The sequence below is a fragment of the Seriola aureovittata genome, chromosome 1 (genome assembly GCF_021018895.1).
Source record: "Seriola aureovittata isolate HTS-2021-v1 ecotype China chromosome 1, ASM2101889v1, whole genome shotgun sequence".
Lineage (NCBI taxonomy): Eukaryota > Metazoa > Chordata > Actinopteri > Carangiformes > Carangidae > Seriola > Seriola aureovittata.
Window position 1 is genome coordinate 25,860,657 of NC_079364.1, and position 19,154 is coordinate 25,879,810.

The window sequence follows — 19,154 nt, forward strand, 5'->3', positions numbered from 1 at the left end:
AAACACCAGTCAAATGGTGTAATAATTGGTTTTATGACAGAAATGCATTTTTAAGCTGTTAAATAGATTTAAACTGATTCAAACTCATTTAAACCTACTTTGATTTAAGTAGGAAAGCTTTTCCATTTTCAGATCTAAAAATTCAAGAATGTCTCACATTTAAAACAAAAGCAACAAGATGCACATCCTGCAAAAATCTCCCTCCGTCCGATTTATAAAATAAAGGAAATGAACTAATAAACTTACTCCAGCATGTGGGGAGCAGCAGGAGCGCATCTTACCTGGAGTCTGGGTACTTGGTGAGGGTCGCCAGGCTGCTGGTGTACATGTGTCCCCCGACATCGATGTGCACCGGGGCGTTTGCCTTGGTCAGCTGAGCCGGCAGAGGGATCCCCTGAGCGGCCAGAGGAGAGACCGGGGACCGGGTCAGAGACAGCCGTGACATGCTTCTTCCCTCCTGAAAACAAGTGTACAGAAAAGCCATGGGAATAAAGGTAAAGAAAAAAAAAACCCCAACACAGTGATCCTACACAGGGAAGCAGATAGTATCCTCTCTGAATGGTATCAGATCACTTCCATGTCTGTCTGGTCGCATATTTAGCCTGGAAATTATTGCCACCGCTCTAATTAAGTATGTTTGCATCTTTTCGTGCAGCACCGGAGGCGAGGATAGGAGGATGCTTATTAGAAAACCAGGGTGAAGAGAGAGATAGAGCGAGATAGACAGATAGAAGGAGAGAGAGAGAGAGAGAGGAGTGGGGGGGGGGGGGGGGGGGAGGACTGCTAGGTGTCAGCCTCCAGGGGAATAAAACAAACTGCTGCTGCAATATTCTAATTAAAGGTCGCCTTATGTGTTAGACGAGATGCGCCCAGACACACCAACCACTAATCCGAGAGCAAGGAACACACGGCGGGGAGGGAGGGGGGTACGGGGGGGGGCAACTTTTCCTTGTAACACACACATACATTCAACACACAAAAGATTAAGATGATCGCATGACATGTAACTACAGACGCTTGTGATCTAAGCTGTGGCACATGGGGAATAACTTTATAACTACACACAGACATTCACAGGCCAAACAATGAAGTGTCATCATACTCCGTGTGAGCTGCGGCTCAGTATCAGAAGATTAATGTTTGAAATCGTCGTACAAAAATAATAAATGCCTGAGTCTACAGAGCGATAGGCTGCAGTCTGTGGAGGTGACTGGCGGCAGTTTGTTGGGAGCACGCTGGTGCAGTCCGGGGTCAGCGCGGAGCTGATTCTGATTAGCTGATCAAATGTGGAGAGAAAATATTTTGAATTCACTTCGATACGCCGCCATTTGATCCCGCGATGCTTCTGGACAAAGCGGAGGACGCGTTTGTCTCCAGATCACTCGTGCGTAATTTGTTTGCCAACAGCTGCAGGTGAACCACCCAACATCAGTTTGGCCACTTTATAATGTGACACGGTGCAAATCTTAGAAGGAGTAAATCATGACGGAGTGGGTGAGGTCACATGAGGAGCTGTTTTGAAGGAAGGTAATAAATTTATGATGCTGTGAAACTACTTTTTGGGTTTTCCCAATGATCACTGACTAAAGGTCACAGTTTTTCCTGACTCATCTGTTACTCCTCGGGCTGTGGTTGGATCACAAACCTTCCCTGACGCAGTTAAGGCAAAAACTTATACGTTGAGCTTCACAGCGCAGCTGCATAACTGGCTTTAAACAGATTGCCATAAGACAATTTTAGCCTCCAGTAAATCAGCACAATCGATCAGTTTTGCTGTTGCACATATGAACTGGTTTACAGTCATGGCTGGGAAACTGAAGGCCGTTTGTGAAAGTCCAGATCATCCCTGCGGCTCATGAGAGAAGCAGCCGCGGGCCACGGAGAGAGACTGGAGCTTTGTTTTTTCCAGGGTGGTGTCCGCCTCACAGCAGTATCATGTTCGTTTAATACGATTACAGGAGGACGGGATTACATTTCAAATCCCAGGAAAAGAAGGAAAAAACTTGGAAAGACTTAAGAAGTTTGGAGAAGGCTACACACCGGGCTGTCCCACCACTGCTCTCTCTCTCTCTCTCTCTCTCTCTCTCTCTCTCTCTCTCTCTCTCTCTCTCAACCAATCAGTCAATTAACCAATTAAATCACAGTATGTATGGACCTATAAAAAAAGGACCAAGTGGAAAAAAATAGATCCATAAATCCTCAAAATCTTCATCAATCACAATTTTTAATCATTTCAACATTCTGTCTCTCTTGATCCCTCTCTCTCTTCATCACACAAACACACACACACACACACACACACACACACACACACACACGCACGCACACACCATGTATGATAAATTCCTCCACAAAATCCCAGCAGCTGTAAAGGCATCAACTTTCTCCTCAGAGCTGCGGTGCTGTCGCTGCTCCCCTCCACTGACCCTGATCAGACACTGACGCCGATTTCACACTCGTGACATTAACATCAGATCACTGCGATCGCCCACAATTCAAATAAATAACCATACACAAGGGGAAACATTTAGATAGGAAAACAATGCGATACAACATCCCACTCCACAGGAACACTGCAAGCCAGTGTGCTCTGCCTTTAATTCGCCCAAAAGCTCAATATGGCGTCTTGTTCCTGCTGTACAATTAAAAGCATAATCCCGACACGTGTAATTCATAACCCGTTTGATAAAAAGCACACGTGTTAAGTGTCCAGTCTGTGAGAAAAGAGAGGAGGGGGGACTTCACGTTACTCTCCAGCACCAGTTCGACTAATCTCTTCGAAAACTGTAAAGACTATCCCTTACTGTGCGTAAAAACATTGCATTCGGTAATATGGAAAATTCACCCTACCGTTTCAAACATTGTAGGGAGTCCAGAAGAAATCCGGTGCCGGTGGTCAGTCCCAGCTGCTGCTCGCGTAAACCCCCCAAAATTTCAAATATTTTCTCCAAATGCCCTCGACACAACTACACCACCATCCAGCTCCAGCACGAACCTATATACTGCCGCACGGAACAGCCAAGTCTTTGCTCTGTATCCCACACACAAAACTGTTTTTTTTTTTTTTTTTTTGAAAAACACTAGGTTGCGGTCGGGATGGACTGCTTGCAAAGAGACTCTGTGGCTTTAAAGGCTCTATTGCAAAGCTGGATCGACCTGTCCCCACCAAGCTTCTTTGTACCAAAGCGCACAGGAAGCGTCCTTACCTTGAACATAGATGAGATGATCTCCTTCCCCTTCTCTGCTCTTATTTGGATACGCGTAAAAATGTGCGCTCTTGTTGGAATCCTGCTTCGTATTTCAGCTTCTTGTCTGCCTTTTTGCCTAAATGAAACTGCCCCTGTGGTTTGTTATGAGAAGAAGAAAGCCAATAATCCGTCTCTAAATAACAGAGCAGAGCTAAAAAAGAAAATTCTTGCTCCGGGCTGCCCAAGCGCCTCTGGGCCACGGATTAGGCTACAATTAGCTCAACTCCACTCTCTCGCCCAGGCAATTTTCTCAAGGAAGAAAACGTGATACCCCCTATTCCCGAAATTATGACTGCACAGATATAATAACTTATCTAATTTTTTCCGGCAAAAAAGTAGACCGTTCCCCTTAACGGTGTGAAGTTGTGATTTAGAGGGTGAAGGAAACCTAAGAGGCAACTGTCAGTCGCTCAATAGATTTAGAGCAGCAAAAAGCAGATTTTAATCATTGTCATTTCGTCTGATGTAATAGTTCCCCAGGCAGTTCCAGCTAGCAGGCATACATTTCCATCTCCATCTCCAGCCTAAATTTAAAGTTTAAAGCCAGGCGGGCTGCCATAGTCCTTCACTCAGGCAACATCGCCTCAAATAAAGGAGCAGTAACTTGTTGATAAAGTCTCAGTAAAAAAATATGTTGAAAATGAAGAGATATCCTTGAACCAATATGTTTCATGCGGTGATTTTCCCCCGTGTCCCTGCTCTCTCTTCCTCTCCCTCTCTTTCTTGCCTTAATGTCTGGAGTTGTAACGCCAAATTTCCTGCAGGCCATTAAAATCAAATGACGTCTATGGACATGCATGCATGCTGCTGCAGAAAGCGCCCTCACAACCTGCCTGCAGCCAAATGCGCCATTTCAATTATAGCGCAGGGCTTAGATGGAGATATCTGCCCAGAACAACCCCCCCCCGAACCCCCCCACCCCACCCCACCACCACCACCTCCTCCTCCTCCTCCTCCTCCTCCTCCTCACTCTCCAATGAAAGCGGGCAGCCTCCAGACTTTTGGAAAATAAGATTGTGGCTGATTATTGTTATTCTTCAACACAGAGAGACACAGACGCAAGTGATGAGGCGCTAAAGTGTTGCGCCACTTTTGCATCGACAGAGAGAGAGAGAGAGAGAGAGGGAGAAGGGGGGAAAGATAGAGTCAAGCAGGTGCTCTCACCCAGGAGACGATTATTTATTTATTTGCATGTTTGTTTATTTGCGGGTAAATAACTGTGAATAATTGATGCAACATTGGACCCAGTAATTACTCTGTACCAGCATCCGGAGAGAGGCGTAATATTCGTTTCTTGATATTTGGCGCCAACCAGTGTAGGAACTTATTATTGGTCCACAGGAAATACATGAATACAGTCACTATCTGGGAAACTTGTCTTTTGTTTAGCACCACCATGAAAACATATGAAGTCTCACGGATCTTATGGAACTTTAAAGCGTCCCTATGACGGTCCTTTAATATTTGCTTTGGACTTACAGTGGGCTATATTGCTCTTTTTATGCTTTAAGTTAGTATACAATTAAAAAGCATTTAAACAGGAAATATATTAGCTGTGCAGGTGATCTGACAGCAGGACCGGTAGCAGTGTGAGAAAGAAGTCTCAGTAATTAGACAGACCTCAGCGCGCCTCACAGCGCTGCCATCTTCCCCTCTGGCACAGATTTGTTGTTTCCAGAGGTACAAACTGGAGGGGAAACTGGGTTTTTTTTTCTCATTAAAGGAAACAAGCCCGGAGTTAGTTCAATTACATGAAGTATGCAGGGATGTTGTAAATTTAAAGATTTAAATAGCTTACAAAGTGGCCCCGGGCCCCATCAGTTAATTTCCTTAATTTATGGATTTTAGCGGAGTGTCTATGTGGAGGGGAAGAAGTAGGTCATCTTGAGGATTTGCATGCAGCTTTGAGATTTCACAACAGATCCAAACATCTGCCCTCCTGACCAGCAGCTCAGCAGGTGAAAGGACTGGCAGAGGCAGCTATTTCTGTAACAATCTCCAAAAATATCCCCATGATAATAAATAAATAAATAAATAAAACTAGAACAACAACAAAAACAGATTTCTGTTTTAAGATCTGATTGTAATATTTGACCCAAGTAATGAGATTATTGATGTTTGGTCTCCCTGATGCACACGCAGACACAGATAACAGCTCTGTTCTAGTTTTTCATTAAAGGATTGTTCCAACACATTTCCCCCACAGTTTCAAATGTTTGCCTTTCTAAAAGTGTGGAAGTCAAATTAACACAGATTTGTGTTTAATTCTGAGTTAAGACGTTTAAGCCGCAGTAAGAAAGTGCGCACATAAAAAAAGGAACAAGTGAAAATCAATCAAAATTTCAAAGTCTCCTTCAGACATCATATGTTAATGAAGTGCATGAATTAATGCATGACCCTATAAGAATAATAACTTTGCCCCTAGGTTCAAAAGCAGGAGCTATTAGTGGGGTTGCCTAAAGTGGCACAGAGGAGGACCATATTGTGCCTTTCTCTTCACCCTGCTTTGTCACAGCAGTCACTGCCTCTGAAGATAATACGAGCTATCCTCTACTAAAAACCATCAGAAATATCCTCTCACCACATTTGCTTTGACATGTCATGAGATAAAACAAACATTGCAATATGATTTTGCCACATTCATCGGTTATTAAAACTATTTAACACTTAATTAAACTTAAAAACAGTGTTTTGCTAAACTACATATTTGTGTGTGTATGTTTATTTATTTTTTTTGAGAAATCCACATTGTGCAACCAGGTCAAGGTCCCACACTGAAGAATCAATATGTTCGGCTCTTTCTGTGTGTGTACGTAGTATTGCTGGATCACAGGAAGTTGGAACATAGTACCATCTGCTGGTTAGCAGCAACATTGTGCCGAAACATCTTACTGAAGGATCACTGTACACGGATGTATGCCCTCTGTAGACTCATACAGTAGATATGTTAGATTACTGTTTATGGGTTGAGTTCAAATGATCTAAAAACATGTATTTTTACCAGTTCTCACAAGGTCTTTTAGCTGTTGAAAATGGGTCAATTTGCTGCGGTATCATTAAATACTGTTTTATTCCGCTCTCTCTGTGAAACCTATTGATTTTCTTTTTCATAATCATTTCCTTGTTTTCTTTTTTTCAAAGAATTTCCATTAAAGCCTCAGGGGCATCTGGCCAGTGGGTATCTATTTTTTCACGCGCTCGGGTCACCAACACACTGTACTTATGCACTGAGGTGAAAACAGTAGGTGCAATACAGTCACATCCAGCCTTCTAAACGCCAGCATTTGCAAGAATCTCTTTCAAGCGTTTCACATCAGATCAACACTCCTACTTTCCCCTCTGGCATGTGGAGAAAGTTTGAAAAGAACATTCAGAACTTGCTTTTAGTAATCTGCATGCCTTGTGGAGCCCGGTTGTTGTCAATCGTTCCCCTCTTCCAGCCATTTGACATTCTGCTTGATGTTGGTGTGTGTCTGAGGTGTAGCAGCGACACTTATTGTTCATTATCTCAGAGAGAGGGAGGGAGAGAGAGAGAGAGAGGGAGAGAGAGAGAGAGAGAGAGAGAGGGTAAGAGGGTGTCAGTTTATTAATAGAACGTGTGGGGTTGTGTTGCACACAAACACCTAACAAGCACAGTGAAGAATTCCCTCAAGTGCTTAATGCCAGCAATTAAGTTTCCGAAAAAGCTGAGCACAAAGAGAGTGTGTACTTTCTGTGTACTTCTGAGAGCTGCTGTTATGAGTCAATTCCACTTTTACAGGTAAAACTGCAATGACCACGATGCTGTCAAGCTGTGCTCAGGTTCTTACGTGATTGGCTGAGACATTTAGTAAATATTTACCTGCTGGGAAAAGGCTGAGTGGCCCTGACACAGCAGTAAAAGCTGTAGACCAGTTTGTATACTGGTGTTCGGCAGTGGAAAGTAACTCTGCACATTTACTCAAGTAACTTGAATACAAATTTGATGCACCAGGAAAATTCAGAGGGAAATATAGTTTTTTTTATTCAACTACATTTATTTAACATCTTCAGTTACTAACTTAATAAAAACATTTTTTTTACAGAGATATTTTTTATGAAATATGCTTGTTACAGATTAAATTGCCTAACAGTGTATAAGGTAGTTAAATGGGGCAGCTGTGGCTCAGGGGGCAGAGCAGGTAAGGTCGGTGGTTCGATTCCCTGCTCCTCCAGTGCGGATGTTGAAGTGTCCTTGGGCAAGATACTGAACCTCAAATTGTCATCGAGTGTCGACTGAATGTTCGATAAAACTAGAGAAGTGCTATTCAAATGCAGTCCATTTAAAATTTGCTCCACCGCCAACATGCTACATATGCATCAGTGGAATAATGATAAGAATCTAGTTACATCCAGTACGTTTACATTTCTCTGATGATACTCACTGTTTGTACTCAAGTAACATTTGAAATGTACGACTTTAACTTTTAATGGAGGATTTTCTATGTTGGTGTTACTACATTTACTTAAATGATCTAAATGCTTCCTCTAGTTTGGGTGTGAGCACTCGAATCAAAAAGAAAATCTGAAAAAATAAACACAGTTTGGTGTGACAGAAATGTATTTGCTTCATCGTTATCCCTTTACCTGTCTCACTACCTGCATCCTGTCAATCCTTTGGGGGATCTCAGAGATATTCTGTAGGAAGAGTGAGAAGGTTTAATTAAAGAGTAACTGAGCGACAGTGTAACCATTGATTGAAGTGCTGAAGGCCGGGTTTGAACTGAAATGGATTTCTCAAAGCTCAAACTACAGAGAATCTTCAAGTTCGGAGTCACCTTATAAACCTCACCATTTCATCACTTTTCTGGAACAGAGCATCAAAATCTGGACCGGGCTTTGAGATTTGGTTTATGAATCTCTTTTGCTGCCATCATGTGGTGTGAGGCTCTAATCACAGAATATAAATGAGGTGTAAGTGCCTTATACCTGTGAAGAAGGACTCCAGAGCACGGAGGCCCTCCTCATCATGTCTGGAGGACAACGATCAGCAGTTTGACAGATTTCTGTTTGTTTCTACAGGGGTGAGGTTTTCTCTGTTTTCATCTGTTTCAAGAGCTGATACCGTGACTTTATTTAGAGTCCTTGGTCATATCCATCACCAAACTCATTTTTGTTTCTTATTTGCCATAGTCTCTGAAATTTTTCTCTGAAATGTGTTATTGTGCTTCTAGCTCCAACCAGTCTTACACACATCCAGCGTCATGCTGTGAATGTGTGAACAGAGGAAAAATGATCTTTTGCTTTTGTTGCTGCTACTGTTTGGTTAGCAGTAACAATGTGAACAGTGTGATGTCTCCAATCACATCTGGTATGCATCACATACCATTCCCCCCCCCCACACACACACATACACACACACTCAATATGCCTTGGGGGAAGTCCCTGGCACTGCAGAGCACCCACAGTCCTCATTAGAGTGCATGTGTCATGATGGCATCAACCCGCAGCCTTGACTTATGCTTTATATTTACAATCATCCATCACAACACTGTCATCACAACAGTCAGAAAACACGGATCTCGTCTTGAACGGTTTGAGCTTGTGGTACATACAGCATCCTCCAGGGCCTTTTTCTGTCTGCAGCCATGTTGTTGAGACTAGTTATGGCCCGAGACTCAAACTGGAGTCCCTGTCCTTTTGTTGTGCACTGAGCTCCCTAACAGCACAGAGGAGGGACAGGGTTTGATGTGTCTTCTGAAGGCCTGCTGCTTTGTCAACACTGAGGCCTCCGCACTGACACTATGGAAGCGAAGTGCCTCAGGGCGACAGGGAAGGGAGGGGAGGGGAGGGGTGGGGTTAGGGTGGGAGGGAAGGGTGGGTCACTGCAGCCTGGTAAAAGAGAGAAAGAGAGAGACAGAGAAAGGGAAGAGAGAAAGAAAGAGAGGCGGAGGGGTGGGGGGAGGGAAGGAGGGGAGGGTGCCAGCTAGTGTGGCCAGCACCCAAGGCTAGAGGAGAGTGCTCTGTGCAGCAGACTGCCTGATAGGGACTGAGGCTGCTGGCTGATGACATTTTATGGTCACAACATGCAATCCCACCAACTTTAGTTGGTGAAAATCCAGTTTTCATACACTGAACGGTGGTGTCCTTTTTTTGTTTTTTGTCACAGCCACACAAAGAACAAGGCAGTTTTTGCGTGTCGTCATGTCCTTTGAGTTTTACTTCTTTTACAGTAAACAGCACAGTGGGTGGTGGAATCATCTCTAAAATCATACCTTATGGAGACATCATGGAGTTTTTTCAAGCAATTTTGTGGTTTTTATTGTGCAAAAACAAGAGCTTAAAAATTGCTGTGCATACTGTAATTGCACTTGAGCTTTCATTTCTACTTAGTGGTGGAATGTAGACTGTTATTGTTGATAAATTTCAACCTACTCTGTCTGATGGATAAAAATCAGCTGAACAACGTGGTGCAAAAATACAGTTACTCAAATACAGTGCTCATTACTGACATACTCGTTCTTTACCTGAGTATTTCCACCACATCTCATCTCAGGGAAATATTTTACTTTTTACTCCACTACACTCAGCTACAGCTACTTGTTACTTGTTACTTTTCTGATAAAGACTTAAACAAGTGGATATAACATGATAATATTATACCAATGATTTCCAACCTTTTGGGCTGCTGCCCCCTTACAAAACAACAGTGTGTGCTTGGAGACCCTTTAGATGTCTATGAAGTGTTAGACATTTCCCCTTCACCATTCTCAGATGGTTTCATCCAAATAAATGTTTGAGGCCCAAAGAGGTCAAATGATTCAATAGATCATAAAAAGAAATGAAATGAATATCAATCTGTGTAGCACAACATAGTTTTTTCTTCTTTCCTAAACCATGAATGATCTCATGACTGGGTTCAAATACTTAACTGTCGACCACAACAGTAAGATGTTACTTAAGCATCAATGCAACAGTATTAACACTTTAAGCATGCAATAAATAGTAATGTATCTGTGACAGACTGCACAACAAGAACGTAGGTACATTTTCACCTTTTATTTTTGCTTGAATGCAAGGACTTTACCCATAATAGAGTGTGAATACTTCTTCCACCACCGACTAAATACTAAATGCTAGTGTAATGTACTAGTATTAGATATAATGTTGCATCACATCCCCCAAGTGACATTTATCTGCATCAACAACCAGCGCCAACGTGGAGCTTTTCGTGGGATATGGTGTTACAGGCCTGTTAACCCGTGATATATCTGTTTTGTGCAGTGAATCACATTCTGAATGTGTTTGTCGAGCTCCAGAGGGTGAGACAGAGCCAGGGCTTGCCAGAGGCACCACTCTCTCTCTGGCTGAGAAGCCGGAGCCCCACAACATCGCTTTCTTTCACCAACATGTTAAGTGGCCATAAGTAACATCGGGTTTCCATTGTGCATGCAAGCAGAGAGTTTATTCTCTCGCACATCATTATGGTTGAGTTGTACGTGTGGTCTCAGTGTTGCTTCCCCCCTCTGTTTCAGCTCTGACCTCATCCTGTCAGTTTGTACCGTACCTCTTGTATGGAGTACTACTTCATTTCTGTGAAGCAACAGAGCAGAGGACTAGCAGAGCACTGTCAGCCACGAGACAGTTTGGATCTTCTTTGGTTTGTCTGGAAGTATAAATTCAGGACTCAAAAGTCAGTTTCCTCTCGTCTTGTTTCTTTGCTTGTGTTCGAATGAGGATTTATTTTACTCTTCAGTGATGTGAAAACCTCAGTAGATTCAATACATGAAAGCATTTATTCCAAACATGCTACATGTCACTTTGTTTTCTTCACTTCAAAATAATAAATGATTCAATAGCTGGAGATGCACTCATTAATATCTTTATATAGACAGTGAAATAACAATGTATAATGTGCACGTTGTCACTTGTACTGACAAACGTACAGACAATTACTACATGACTCTGCAGCACAGAGTGTCTCAGCTTATTCTTTTGGTTTCAACTTTTTCTCGCCACTCTCATTAACACCATATCAGACTGTTTTCAACAAAAAGCTCTGATAAACCCACAGTTCATTACCTGCACAGCACAACATGCCAAACAGACCAAGTTAGAAACTAGCTGGTGAACATGCTGTAGCATATAGTAGCTACAGAACCAGATATTTCCCTGAGGAGTTAGGGGAGAGAAAAACAGAGATAAAAGCAGAGCGAGCATTGGCCGGAAACATGGCCGACATTCACATGATCAAATGAATGCTAATACTGCTCTGAGTCTGCAGGATGGGAAAAAAAATGACCAACACATCGACCAAATCAACTTTTCAAGGTGAGGATATGTTAAAACTGTGTTTCCTGATCTGACTCATCTGCTGCCCCCAAGTGGCTAAAAATCAATAGAGAAAGGTTTAAAAAGGTTTCTTTTATATAATTTCAAACAATTATTGAAAATTCAACATTTATTTTGCTCAGTTAAAAACTAAACTGTCTGATCATGTTTCTTTGCTATAACTATTTTTACATAAACTCTTTCTTTGGAAACTCTGAGTCTTGGGATTCATCACCACCACCACCACAGTCTAATGAATAACAGCACTACTCTGTCCTTCTCGGGAATGAACTGCTGTGAGTCGGCGTGGTGCACCTGCCTTCTGCCAGGCAGCCGCAGTGCTTCAGCCACGCCAGCCAGCCTACAGGCACTCCTAGATAACTCCTGTCTGATTAGCTCCTTAGGAGGACATTGTTCCAAAAGCAATTCACTAGACTCCCAGTATTAATTTAGTCCCGAGAGAGAGGCCCATCCATCCTAGGTAGGGCGGGCCGTGCTCAGGGCCTACCCTACGGCCTGCTAATAGCACAGCACCTCCTGGCCTGTCACTATAAGTGATAGTCTCTGCAAGTTTGTTGCCTCGTTGTGTGTTTCTCCCATCAGGCAGTGCGCCTCTCTCCCTCCACTCCTCTCCCTCTTTTCTCTTCCCTCTCTGTCAGCGGCGGTTCAGGGCAGGTGTCTCCTCTGTCACTTCCATCACTCACGCTGCTTGACGAAGGGAAGACACAGTTCAGAACATGGCGGGAGCAGGGGGTGATTCATTGAAGACTCACCTCTCTCCTTGAAAGAGAGCAGGAGAGAGAAACAGTGGCTGCCTTTTTTTTTTCTTTTTTTCTGGGTGTTTGTTGAGAGCTGCCAGCCACGAGGAAATAAGAGGAGAATGTGAAAAGACTTTCAATATTGTCGAAGCTCTGAGATTTACTCCAAAGTGAATAAAACTCCTTTTAAAAACGAGAGGTTGACGCATACTCTGATGTGAGATGCACCTTTATTGATAAAGAAGCCAAGCAGTTTTGAACTAGCAGGGGATCCCAGCTGGTTTATGGAGAGCACAAAGTGTTTTCCTCCTACATGTTTGTTGTTTCTGTCTCAGAAGCTACATCGCATGTTTGGGAGCAGTTGGAAGCAGACTGTAGCTGCACAGCTCTGTTCTTGTTGAAGCAGACAGCGGTTGGAGGTCTGTTCACCAGTGGGGCTTTCAGACATGAAGGTGCATTTTAGTTTTGGATCTACGTATGCAGATATGTTTGTACAGTTTGTGCTGGATGATAGAAAGATAAATGCAACTATAAGTCGCCAAAATATATTAATGGAATCCTCCCATGCATCATTTTCTCCACTAATTTCCAGACACTGTTGCCAAATAAAGACATTGTGGGTAGATTCCTCACAGTGTGCTTGGCAACTTCAATTCTCACAAGCAGCCAGTAACAACTACTTTTTTTTGGACCATGAGGGAGAATTTTCATATTTTGGCTGTTAAAGCTTTTGGGAGGGAAATTATTATTATTCATGCTGATCATTTGCTATTCTGATACAAACAAGTCGGATCATCGCGCTTTGACATACGAAACATACTGAATTGCAAACCACCGTGTGATGTCATCTGACTTTTTTGCTCAGCCAAGAAAGTTGGCACCATCGTTTTCAACATTGGAAGGCTGTGCTCACAGTTGGAAGGCATTGTCAGGAACAAACAACCAACGATGCAACACAAATCAATTGTAAAAAGCTCAAAAAACCTGCTCTCATGCCAAGAAAGGAAATGGCAAATCTGTATGATGATAATTATTATTATTAGGTCTGTGAGCCACTGAAATATCACTGCTCCAACACAGTGGCTGTTTCAGTTAGATATCCACTTTGTTAACTTGTCTCCTGTGTGAAAATGTGACATTATTGTTTTTGTAAGTTACAGATTTTTTTTGATCAAGGGGAGAGAAAATTCTTGTGGTGTTTCTTTTCATTTCTTTGAATAATTAAAAATGGAAAAAATGCTTAGTATATCTTTGCATTTGCTCATCTGCTCTTAAAACTCTCATCTCGACGCACCTCCTTCCTCCTCCTGTCCATCAGCATCCGCACCCAGATGTTCGCCCCAACCCTTGATGTGTTTTTACATTAAAAATACATCCACAGTATGCTGTCATTAGAGCTGAAGGGGGGGTGGGGGTGGGGGGGTGGTGGTTATGATGGTATAAAGATATGACAAAGCAGAGCGAAGAGAGAATTATTTTATCAACCCAAATGTTTCAGCCATTGTGTCAGCCCGGTAGCGATATAACCCCAAGGTTAAAGAACCACTGTTCCCACAGCAGCTTGTGTGACTGGCTTCATTATAGATCCTGTGTTTATTGATTTGAGTTCATTAAAGCTGCTGCATAATTCATGTCAATGCCAGCGTATAGCTTAATTAGAAGACTTGCAGCGGCTTTCATGGGCGTTTTAGTCTCAAAACAGAAGCATGACAGGTGGTGGCTGCAAATTGGGTACCAAAGTGCACATTACGACACTACACATACCTCCACGTGCATGAAAGTACTCAGGGGGCATCAAAAGCAAAAGCGGTGTTGGGGCTTGTAATATTTCAGATGCAGTACTGCCATCAAGTGGTTATGTACAATATGTCTCTGGATGCAAGAGGTAATACACAGCAGGGCTTCCCAGCTCTTTCAGTATACAGAAATAACATAACTGCATTTTGTTTGGAGGTTTGCCTCAGAGACACCGATCTGAGATGAGACTTGATATCTAGGAGAGAGAATAGTCAAGCTGCTACATTCTCCCCTGGGTTGAGTTAAAGAGAATAAAACAATAAAAACCGCGTGAACCCCAGTGTGTCCTGTTAAATACAAACAATGTATAAATGCAAGTGATTCACTGACATTGAAATGTCCTGCTGGAGCACACGGGGAAATCCGAAATAATGACAGATTGTGATTTTATTCCTCTGAAGCCAGTCTCATGATATTATCACTGGCTCCATCCTGCCAAATGATACACAAGTGCTTGTTTCCAGAAGGAGCAACGTGTTGATAAAATAGCCAGGCTAGTTAACCAGATGAGATGTTCAGCAAGCACATGTCCTCAACAGGACTCGAGTTTTGAGATTTCCTCCGTAAAAATTATTTCCCACTTGTCATTTCGCTTTGCTTGATTAATAACAGAGCTCGGGCAAATCATTTTAATGAGGTTTATATCACTGAGAAGACGTGTCTGCAGCGTGCTGCGATGCATTGCCAAAACAAACAAGGATTTCATGTGAAAGGGGGAGAATTAACCTGGCATGCATGGGAATCAGAGAAGTTTTGTATTTGACGTTTGAGGAAATATTTTCTGCCTCTCAAGTGTCGGTCCATTGAACTGAGGAGTCAAGCCCTCGGATTGGTGTTGTTCTGCTAATAAATGGGGATAATTTGCAAAGGCACTGATGCAGTTGTTGCCATTGTACACCTTGTAAGTGTGTGTAAGCAGCTAAGTGTGAGAGTCGTCGTACTACACGTGCGTGCGCGTGTGTATGCGCCTTTGAATGTTTGTGTGACAGAGCTCTGTCGTCAGAGCATCAGCAGAAACCTGTCATCAGCCATGTTAATGCTAGCTTGAAGGCAAACATGAAGATTAACTGAGGAACTTATAATAATAATACTTGAAAATGGAGCAAAGTCTCTTTTTACAGTCCTCCCAACCAAGGCGAGGTTGTTTATCACTTTGGGAGGATGTTTGGTTGCCTCCCTTGTATGTCTGCTTTGAGCCCTTAAGCTGATTTAGCTACACAAGCACGTTCTCTTCAAAGCATGTCAAGATTTTCCACGCACACTAATGAGGTAAATGGATGGCTTTTGTTTTCTCCACAGTTTTAACTTCCCCCAAAGTGCTCTCATGACTTATACAAGAGCTGTTGCGGAAATCAGCCTTGAGCGTTTAATCAAATATCTAACTCTACAGAGTGATCAATTTGTGCTGCAATATTCATCTGCCACACAAGCATACACATAATCTGTTCACGCACACGCACACACACACACACACACACACACACGCACGCACCGGCAGAACAACAAAAGAAAGAAGTAAGGCTGCTATTTGTTTTTGTTAAAACAATGTCATTTTGGAAGGCAAAATGCTCGTATGACAAAAATGCTGCTGTGACAGATTTTCCCCCTTTTTGATTCTAGGTAGTGTGTGTGACAATCATGCAAATTACTGCATATATTCAGGCACCATACGGTACCTGCTCTGATCTAATCACAGAATGGAAATCAGAAGCTAATCCTTTCATTCTGAACAGGCACTACATGACTGTATATGATGGGAGAACAAAAACACCAAATTGAAAAGCACTTAGATCTCAAGATGAAAAGTTTTACTTCTAGACATGAAACTGTGCGTTGACAGTTATTTCCAAATGTGTGGAACTGTGAAGTGATGTGAAGATACTTACCTTCAGTAATTATAATCTGACTGTAAATTTGTGTTTTTGGTGTAAAAGTGAAAAAGTGTAGAAGCACTGGTTAAAGTAGTGAAAGGTGAAATGGTAATTTATTAACATAAATATAATTTATTTTACAGTGCTCTTGCTTGTCTTGTGTTTACACATACCAGGGTTACATGTATTTTCTGAAGTAATATCTGTAGTGCTTAAAGATACTGCAACTGCAAAGTGTTGACTCTGATGAGTAGCCCTGCTTGACTCTGCTGACTTGTGCTTCATTGGTTCTAAAAATGTTTATCAAATACCTCTGAGGTTAATACTTGTTTCCTAGAGAAGCTATTTGTAAGTTTTGCTATTGCTACTTCATCAGCGTTAGCATTAACAGCAGTTTACTTACCTGTCTTGCAGAGAGCTGGACACTACAGTGACTCAGTATTCTGGTATTCTAGCTGGTTATCATGCTAACCTCAGTTGAAGGAAAACAATAGAAACAAAACAACAGGGTTGCTTTCCACGGCTGGAGACAGCTCCTGGTGAGTAAAAGAATGAGGTTTGATGCTGAACTTAACAATTCTTCTAGAGTTGTCTATGTAGAAAAAGCAAAATTTATAAAAAAGCTGCTTAAAGGAGATGCAGTGAAGTAGGGCTGAATGATTTGGGAAAATAATCTAATTGCGATTGTGGTTTAATATGCGATTATTTCCTTATCTTCTGTATTATTCAACAAACACAAGCAATAAATCATTCTGTATTATGACTTACACAATATTAAATAGATTAAACATAATCTGTTCTTTCCTGTAGGCCAGGCCAATATGTCATAATGAAATTAGATGATGCATGAACTGATATGAATGACATATTTTTATTTAACTACTTCAGCTTAACTTACAGCCTTATAAGCACGTAAAATTGTCCATCGTTATGCAGACATGGTTCTCTTCATGGAGATCCCAGCTGGTCGAACTGATATTGCTTGTGTTGTAGTTTAATGTATTTAACAGATAATCAAAGTAAATAAACTCCATTAAGCTTTACTTCAGGTTTTACTATTCGATATCTCCCTGTAATGTTGCTTGTACTGCTGATCCTAGTGAAAATCAACCGCTCAGTCTGCAGCTCTGTGTACTCCTCAGCCAATTTAAGCTAATTGTTTTGGTTGGAAGTCGAACATCTGGCAAACCAACCTGAATCAGATGAGACTGAGGGAAATACCTGGCACTCTTTTGTCTCTATATGTGATACTGACATTGAACAGAGATTTCTCTAGTGCACATATCAACTCTTATTGTTGTGAGCGTGTAACTGGAGTCTTTCTACCAGGTAGAACAGGTGGAATTTTGGAATGTAGCTACAAATGCGTGGTTAGTGACATTTTCTTTTTGTAAAAGTTAAGTTTGAATTGATCTCTGCCCAGTCAAAGTAAACTAATAAAGTAAAAGGAAATTCCTGCCAAGAACTTTAAACTGTCTTTTTAGAGCTGTAAGTGATCATACGCTGAAGAATCCCTCACTGAGCAGCCAGTAACAACAGTACCCTCAGTCGACTGCATCGTTGCACAGCTGCTAGATTTGTGTTGAGCAATGGCCAACACTTACGTTTGTTGTGACTGTAGGACTTGACATAAACAAAACTGAAAAAATTTGAAAACTGTGTTACGATTGTTGCTTCTTTCTCCTCCCTCATGTTACCAATAACTGGATGAAAGAAGTTATTCTCAGGGTTTTTTCAAAAGCTATACTGGGAAATGATGGAAGCTGCTACATGAAGTAGAAGTCGGTGAAACAGACTGAAAGAGCCTGGTGCACCAAAAATGTTTCTAAAAAGCCCTCCTGGCAAACACAGAACACAGAAGACTGGTGACACACGACAGTGTAAGACCATAAGATAGAGGATTTTTTTTCTTTGAGAGCAGAACAGACACCAGGCTTCTTTCTAGGCCTGGAACAAACTCTGAATACTGGACTTGCCAACATTAGGAACTGTGCTCATCATCTATTTATCTTGTGTTTGTATCTATCTATTGATACAAACTCATTCACCAGTGGCTGAGACTGAATGAACAGTATGCAGTTCACTGCCACTGACCCATCATTTCAGCTCTGATTTTTATGTTTTTTTTTTTTTTTTTGTGGCGCTTTAGAGTTATCTCTTTCTGTAAATAAACCTGCATTGTGTATCTTTATATTTGTATAACCTTTACAACATTAAATCCTCTGAAACTACTCAGCAGCTAACAGGAGCAGACTGTATGTATGCATATCAGGTCTGTGCTTAGTAATAAGCTCTTATAAAACTAAATGCTAGTTAAACAATCTGGACAGGTGTAGGAACTGCGTTGCAGTAGTCTCCTCACATGTTGTGCATTAGTTGATCAGGATCAGTCTTCTTGTGTTAAGCCATGCTTACAGCTCTATGGATGGTAATGTCAGTCAGTTGGTCCACCACTTTGGTCCTGACTCAAATATCTCAGCACCCACAAGTCCTTTGTACATTCATGGTCCCCAGAGGATGAATCTTTGGTGATCCCTTTTTCTCTTTACTTTTCTTTTAACATGTTTGACTTACACTTGATGTACAGAGGAGCGTCACATTTCAGCTCCATCGTGGCCGCTGCCATTCACCTGGTGTTTGTCGTTTTCATCTATGAAAACAGGTGAAATGCATTCAGCTGAAACAAGTGATGTTTCACAAACTTGTCTAGTGAGATCCAGAGTTCTGTGAATCTGATCTGGGACATTTGTATGAGCAAACCTTACAGAGAAAACAAAGAGACAGAAGGAGAAATGATAGATTAAGAGTACATGCATGAGGCCCAGTGTATTCCCATGAGCCTCTGCTGTACTTTGTGTTAGCATGCTAACAAGCTGAACAAATATAGTGACATCATACCTGACATTAGCCTTTAGCTCAAAGCACTTCTGTTCCTAAATACAGCCCAGCGTTGTAGACATTTAGTATTATTGTTTTAGTGAATTCAAAAGCATAATGAATAATAAAAGAAAAAAAGCACAAATACACTTACAGTATACTGACAAACAATGACTCACAGCAAAGCCTTCCACTGCTGATTCTCCTGGAGCTCATTAGTCTTCTCTCCAAAGTTCAGAAACCACAGCGGACTTGAGACAAACAAACGACACAAGTGCAAGAAAAACAAAAAACAAAAAAACAATGCACACAAG

General features: G+C 41.8%; 1 protein-coding gene across 3 annotated transcripts in view; it reads right to left on the bottom strand.

Annotated features, from left to right (window-relative positions):
- LOC130166407 (BTB/POZ domain-containing protein kctd15) overlaps window positions 1–4,131 on the bottom strand; it is a 28,897-nt gene extending 24,766 nt beyond the window's left edge. Inside the window, exons 1-2 of one of the 3 annotated variants that reach the window (XM_056372011.1) lie at window positions 3,207–4,131; window positions 282–457 (exon numbers count right to left, since the gene is read on the bottom strand). In XM_056372011.1, the coding sequence (XP_056227986.1) occupies window positions 282–457; window positions 3,207–3,215 (185 nt within the window). In that variant the 5' untranslated portion in view covers window positions 3,216–4,131. Of the gene's footprint in view, window positions 1–281; window positions 500–2,850; window positions 3,178–3,206 lie in introns of those variants that run through there. The other 2 variants (XM_056372002.1, XM_056371994.1) reach the window with 2 other exon arrangements.
- Window positions 4,132–19,154: the final 15,023 nt, after the last annotated feature.